The sequence below is a fragment of the Rhinopithecus bieti genome, unplaced genomic scaffold (genome assembly GCF_001698545.2).
Source record: "Rhinopithecus bieti isolate Rb0 unplaced genomic scaffold, ASM169854v2 scaffold_31127, whole genome shotgun sequence".
Classification (NCBI taxonomy): domain Eukaryota; kingdom Metazoa; phylum Chordata; class Mammalia; order Primates; family Cercopithecidae; genus Rhinopithecus; species Rhinopithecus bieti.
Genome location: NW_016813970.1, coordinates 141489 through 149033, shown reverse-complemented (window position 1 = coordinate 149033; position 7545 = coordinate 141489). Strand labels below are relative to the sequence as shown.

The window sequence follows — 7545 nt, the reverse complement described above, 5'->3', positions numbered from 1 at the left end:
GTAATAAAGAATGCAAATATCTCAACTTCTACAATGTTCAAAGGGAAAGTGCCAAACGTGCACGTCTTAGTAGGATCCCTAACATAGCAATTAATGAATGATGTGGGGAATGTGGGAAATGTATTCTTGGATATACCTTTTATCTCATTATTGTTTATTACTCGATTCTATGAAATAAGCTCTATTTTATGTACTATGGCACATTTATAATATACAGCATCTGAATAAAATTATATAACTGGTTATGCTGAACTAGTAGTTTAGATATTATAAAGTAACTGGTCTTGTTACCTCACAAACCATAAACCACATTAGTATCTGAGAAATTAAAAAGATTTCTAAAATGTCCCACTGCAGATATAGAATTTTACAAGATTTAGGGGGACATTAACACATCGTTTCTTATATTAAAATAACAACAATAACAATAGAAGGCTAAACCAAAAACCTAAAAAGAAATGGTTACTAGACATAAGAGAGTAGAGAGATAGGGACTGAAGGTACACTTCTTTGAATACATAAGGTTTTTTGTTTGTTTGTTTGTTTTTTGAGATGGGATCTAACTCTGTTTCCCAGGCTCGAGTGCAGTGGCACAATCTTGGCTCACCGCAACCTCCGCCTCTTGCATTCAAGCAATTAACCTGCCTCAGCCTCCCAAGTAGCTGGGATTACAGGCACCCACCATCACGCCCAGCTAATTTTTGTATTTTTAGTAGAGACGGGGTTTCACTATGTTGGCCAGGCTGGTCTCGAACTTATCACCTTGTAATCCACCCGCCCCAGCCTCCCAAAGTGCTGGGATTACAAGCATGAGCCACCATGCCCGGCCACATAATGTTTTTAATATTTGACTTTAGAACCATGTATTTTACATAATTCTAAACTTACATTTAAAAAGTGATCCCTATAACTTGAGCAAAATGAGAAAATAAATCTACCTGTGTAAGAGTTGGTAGCATAACCATACAAAGAACTTTTAAAGAGACTTTACAACCTTTATAACACAGTAATATGACGAACATACCTGGTGTGATATGCCCTAAAGATTACAAAAGAACAAAACTGCGAACAAAAACTCTTAATCTGTTTCTAGTAATGACATTGTTGATAATACTGGCATCGTGTATTGGGATAAAGCTAATAAATAATCATGTTGATGTCATTTGGGGTCTGTCATTTGGAAAAAGAGATGCAATATAGATTAGGTTAATTTAAAACTCTGTGAGATCCTGATTTGAAAAGAAAGTCAGTATGCATTCATGATTATAGATACACACACACACACACACACACACACACACACACACACACACTTTTCTCAGCTCTGTCCGCTGAAAGGGTTTTGAAGCAATGAAGAACTCACTAACAATGTGTAACAATAAAGCCCAGCTTATGATCTCTAATGGTCATTTTCAATTCTAAAATTAGGGCCCCTTAAAGGCAGATTTCAGATCAGAAGCAAAACGTATATAACTTAGACCTGAAACATTTTGTCATATCAAAAACAAGAAAAAGCCATAAAAGCCTATTGGCATAAAGTCTCAGGAGTCACTTTGAAGAGTCACCTGCTGGCCAATAATAGGTCTGAACTTCAATTAGAAGAATGCCTGCCATGGATTGAAATATAGTTGGACCCCTGTATCCAGGGGTTCTGCATCCGTAGATTTAACCGAACATAGGTCATAAATATTTAGGAAAAAATGCATACGTGCTAAACACATACAGACTTTTTCCCTTTGCGTTATTCCCCACACAATACAGTATAACAACTATTTACACTGCATTTATATTATATTAAGTATCATAAGTAATCTAGAGATTATTTAAAATATATGAGATGATATGCATAGGTTATATTCAAATACCACACCATTTTACATCACGGACTTGAGCATCCACAGGTTTTGATACCTACAGGAGGTCCTACAACCAATCCCCTATGCATACTGAGTGATGACTATATGTCAAATGTGTTTAAATCCATGAAGTCATAATAATCCTATTTTTTTAAAGTGGGTCTTATTTAAAGGTGTAATTTACCAATTCATTATTTTCAAAATTGGTAGAGAGACATAATTAAGCATTTATCTCATTTTTCCTATATTAGTAATGCATTAGAATACCTAGTTGTTGAGAAAACGTGAAAGAAACAGTCTAGCTACTAAACAAATACTAAATGATAAAATCAAAATAGCACTGTTTTGAAAATACTAATGAAATAATAGATCTAGAAAATGATAGTCAAAGGCTGCTAACAACTCAAAAGGAGAAACAACCACATATCATGTGCTTCCTACTAGAACAACACATGTGAAGTAGTCTCGTCAAAAAAAAAAAAAAAAGTACAGAGGATCAAACTTCTAGATACAACTACCAATTAATAGGAAATAATCGAAACAGAGAAACAAGTTAAAAGGCAATCAGCAAATTCCAGAATGCAATACACTCTTCTGACCTGTTTTATCAATAAACTACAAGAGAGAGAGAAAGACAGAGTGAATTATAGATTCAGGGAGATTTAAGAAACATGCAATAGGAGGAATGCTTGTGTCCCTCCAAAATACATGTGTTGAAATCCTAATCCCTAAGGTTATGGTATTAGGAAGTGGGGTCTTTGGAAGATAATTAGATCATGAGAGTGCAGCTCTTGTGAATGGGATCAGTGCCCTGATAAAAGGGACCTTGAAGAGCTCTCTCATTCTTTTCTGCCATGTGAGGATATAACAAGGAGACAATATGACAGTCCGTAACTTGGAAGAGGGCCTTAAACAGAACCAGACCATGCTGACACCACGATCTCAGACTTCCAACCTTCGAAACTGTGAGAAATAAATTTCTGTTGTTTACGTCACCCAGACCATGGTACTTTCTTACAGCAGCCTGAACTAACAAAACCAATTATAATATATGGACTTCATTATAATTCTGATTTCAACTAGTAAACTGCGTGGGGAGGAATTAGGAGGCAATGAGAAATATTTGAATGATAACTGGATATTTAATGTAAAGAATTATTTTATGTTGTTTTAGGTGGGAAAATGGTATGGTTATGTTTTTATTTTTTTAAATCCTTACCTTTTATGCAGACATGCTGAAATATTTACAGTTGAAATGACTAAATGTCTGGGATTTTTTTCAAAATAATTTGAGTGCAGAGGAAACTGGAAGGGTTGTAGATGAAACTTGGAAGTGGATGTTCCTCTCTACTTTTGGAGATGCTGATAATTTTCCATATAAAAGTTCTGAAAACAAAATAAAATGCTCACATTGTGAGGTTAAGGCCAAAGGAAATCAGAAATGCATGAGAATTTCCAAATCCAGGGTTATTTAAGAACAACATAGAGAAAAAAATTTCTGGTTTAAGTTGCAAAAATGTATTTCTTTTATGCAATATACTAACAAATCATAATTAACTGAAAAATATAATACTTTATATGTAAAGGGGAGAAAACTACTCCACCAAAGATGCCACATTCATTTAGAGATCACAGAAATGTGTCTGCCAGGCAACCAAGGGCTCATGGAAAGCTGTGGTTTGTGTACAAATGCTATTTGTCTAATATTTTGTGCGTTAATGACTGTCCCATTAGCATCTTCACTACACTTATTTTCATAGAAAGGAGAAACATATGATTTATAGAGCCCTTTAGTGACAAGGGTGAGGATCCTATACACTATGTTGCTGGTTTCCTAGTGTTCAGCAAGAAAGTGTAGGAGAGAAGCAAAAAAAGTCCTGTTCCAACCCCTGCTCCTGGATGTGGCAAGGAAGAGGAGTTACCCAGCTTGAAACAAAAGAAATCCTAAGTCTGACACACAATGTCATGTTTAAGTTCCCCTTTCTCCAAAATGTAAAATAAATGTGCTTCCATCTTCTAAAATACTATGGGACTGAACATCCTTTCGTAATGCTAAGGAAATGCCAGTATTCTCGTTGATTTAGGAGAGGGATGTTCTGGTCATAGAAAGATGCTGTGTCTCAGAAACACTTAAATACTCTTAGGCTAGAAATAGAGGGGAAAATAATGCCTCCCTGCATCTCCCCTCAACTGAAGTCCTCCTTTCTTAGCCTGATTTCCGATGAAATGTCTGAACACCTACAGTTATTTGGCCATCCTCAAAAGTGCAACTTATCCTGACGTCTCAAGGGACGGAAAAGTTACCGAAGTCCAAGGAATGAGTCACTTTGCTCAAATTTGATGAGTAATCTCAGGTGTCACGAAACCCAGTTTCAAAGGAGAGGGGAGGGGGCGTCAGATCTGCAGACGGAAGCAGGCCGCTCCCGATTGGATGGCGAGACCTCGATTTTCCTAAAATTGCGTCATTTAGAACCCAATTGGGTCCAGATGTTATGGGCATCGACGAGTTACCGTCTCGGAAACTCTCAATCACGCAAGCGAAAGGAGAGGAGGCGGCTAATTAAATATTGAGCAGAAAGTCGCGTGGGGAGAATGTCACATGGGTTTGGAGGCTCGAGGAGGCTGGGATAAATACCGCAAGGCACTCAGCAGGCGAAAGAGCGCGCTCTGACCTCCTCCTTCCCGGCCGCAGCCACCTAGAGTGCGGAGCGACCAGCGTGCACTCGGAGGAACCCGAGGAACCCAGCACCCCACGGGACTGTCAGTCGCAGTAAGTACCCACGCAGTGCCGGCCGCGGCTGCCCGGGTCACTCCACCCCGCATCTGTCCGAGGTGGCCGCGCTGGGTGCGCCGCTGCGGCGAGGGACAGTGGGGAGACTGGCTTCCCAAACGCCAACGCCCCTCTTTGTCTTCCACCTGCAGAGTTTCCTGGTTTGAAGGTGTGGGTTGGTGGGTTAGAGGGCTGGGGGAGTTGGGATTCAGGGAGAAGAGGGTTGGAGAATCTTTGGGACGCGATTCTCTCGCCTAACGGGTACAGGTGAGACTTTAGTCCTTGTATTTTTTATCTTAGTTCATCCGTTGTGGGGCAGAAAATTCTGTTGCTCTAACTCTTGGATAACCACTCCTAATAGATATATCATTTCTCTCTTTGGTCTCTTCTCCCACTACCCCTTCCCAGAAATTCAACATGAAAATCCTCGTGGCCTTGGCAGTCTTTTTTCTCGTCTCCACTCAGCTGTTTGCAGAAGAAATAGGAGCCAATGATGATCTGAATTACTGGTCCGACTGGTCCGACAGCGACCAGATCAAGGTGAGGCCCCTTCCCAGGACGGCCCGCACCCTTTTTCCCGGGCTCGGGAGCTGTCACCTTCCCACACAGCAGCACCCTAGTTAACGTGGCAGGCACCGCGACCACGACGAGAGGCAGCGGATGCGTGCGGGAGGATGGAAAGGGGCACTATTTCCCGGGTTCCTCACGGGATTTTGTGCCCACGATTCAAGTTTCTTCCTGAGGGCTGCACCGTCCAGCCCAGGAACTCCCTGCAGCAGGGATGCCCTCCCGGATGAGCCCGAGATCCCCACAAGATCATAAATCTCGTAAGATTTCATCCCCCAGGAATGGGGATTTCGGGGGCTCCGGTCCAGCTGCACTGCCCTAGCGTCTGGGCACGGGCAGAGGGCGCCTTGGTCGCGGGCAGCAGCGGGCACACGCGCGAGCTGCAGGGGGATTGGAGAGCTGGAGGCTGGAGGGAAGTTAATTTCCTGCCTTCACGTTTGTTTTGCGGACCTGAGGATGTAGCTTGAAGTTTTCCTTTAGAAACTCGTAGGCTACTGGCACTGGGGAGCGCGCCTCGGGAGAAGGGTGAAAGTCGTCTATAAAACGTTGTCACCCTTCCCCACCGCAGCCCCAGCCCCAGATCACACACACCTGTGTGCATTTAGGGCGGTGAGGACTCTACAAAGCCGGCACCGAGACAAGACAAAGTCAGGTGGCGGCGCGGCAGATGAGGGAAGGTTCCCGGGCTGGGAGGAAAGAACGGAAAGCGCTCGAGGCTTGAAGACGCCGAGCCAGCTGCTAACTCGCCCTGGCAGGCTTGCGGGGGACGGGACGCGGGTTCAGCGAGGCGGGGCGCAGAGAGGGAGCGCCTCGGGAGGTACCCCGCTCAGCCCGAGCGTGGGGAAAGCTGCCTCCCCCCGCCTCGGGGCCGGAGTACAGCGGGAAGGGCTCGGGTTGCTGGGTGCCTCGCTCCGGTTGCCTTACACGCCCTTTGTCCGTGCTTTTGTCCCCCAGGAGGAACTGCCTGAGCCCTTTGAGCATCTTCTGCAGAGAATCGCCCGGAGACCCAAGCCTCAGCAGTTCTTTGGATTAATGGGCAAACGGGATGCTGGTGAGATGGGCGACCGTCCCTAGGTGTCTTGGGCAGCCCGTCCTGTCTGCTCACTCCTTCTCGGAGTACCCCAGGGTCTCTCGCTCTGAATAGAGATTTCCACTCCAAGAGGGGTGTAACCCAGGCGCGACATTGCCCACCGCACTAAGGCACGCACGGGCCCGCAGGGGGAGGGAAAGATCTGGTTCGCATGCCTCACTGTATTCGAGTGAAGAGCTCCCTTGACTAAAGATCCAAACTGACAAAGGGAAGACACGGGCCTCCAGGGGTGGTAGTACTGCAGTTGATCCAAGTGCATGTGGAACAGGATTTTGTAGCATTCCCTGAGGTGAGAGTAGATCTGTCTTGGGATAGAAATATTGTTTCCTTGAATTCATCGCACCATCAGTGGAACATGTAATGACAATTCGTCTCTTGTCAGATTCCTCAACTGAAAAACAAGTGGCCCTGTTAAAGGCTCTTTATGGTAAACATTCCTATAAATCTTTATTTTACTATTGTGAAAGCACATGTAGGAAAGTGAAATAAAATCTTTTATGGGCTGAAATACAAGATCTGGATCATGCCTGTTTAATAAAAAGATGGATTTGCATACTCTCTCTCGATCTCTCTGTCACTCTCTCGCTGTCACTGTCTCTCTCTCTCTCTCTGTCTCTGCCACTCTCTCTCTTTCTCTCTCTCTCAATGGGTGGCCAGTCTTGAAGGTGGGAAATACTACAGTCTTATAGTCAATAAGAGGTCTCAAAAGTCTCATAGTTCTAGGTTTGAATCCCATAGAAGGCACTTAATAAAAATTCCATTTGTTTGTTTAAATATTTAGTTTTTAGTATTAATAAGTTGTTTAGCATTTATGGTTCTGCCTTATTCCTCAGGATAATATATAGATAGAAAATATTACATATTTTGATAATCAAATTATTTTATAAAAGATAATGTAGCATCTTTAAAACAAATGTATATGTGTTTGATAATTTTATCTTTCTTCTAGGACATGGCCAGATCTCTCACAAAAGTAAGTTGAAAATTGTTTTGACATTTATCAAATTTAAATGTAAAATTATATTGAATTTCACTTTATCTTACTTTATTTTCTGTCATAACCCTAAGGCTTAATATGTTTAATGAAGACAATATAAGAATGGGGGAGATTCGTATTACATCCAGAATATGGTTGTTTAAAGCTGTGTTGTTTAGACATATTGTACTTAGCAAAGAGATGCATTATATTAAAAAAGAAGAAAAAGTCTTTTAAGTCCCTTAAATTGTTAGTTTTAGATAAGAATTTCAATCCTAGGATTAGA

The 7545-nt window shown here is 42.3% G+C and overlaps 1 protein-coding gene across 3 annotated transcripts in view; it reads left to right on the top strand.

The window, feature by feature from the left end:
• The first annotated feature begins 4335 nt into the window (after nt 1–4335).
• The window catches only part of TAC1 (tachykinin precursor 1), an 8804-nt gene continuing 5594 nt past the window's right edge, over nt 4336–7545 (top strand). Inside the window, exons 1-5 of one of the 3 annotated variants that reach the window (XM_017849299.1) lie at nt 4336–4626; nt 5035–5166; nt 6148–6244; nt 6666–6710; nt 7233–7256. In XM_017849299.1, coding sequence (XP_017704788.1) covers nt 5044–5166; nt 6148–6244; nt 6666–6710; nt 7233–7256 — 289 coding nt within the window. In that variant the 5' untranslated portion in view covers nt 4336–4626; nt 5035–5043. The other 2 variants (XM_017849300.1, XM_017849301.1) reach the window with 2 other exon arrangements.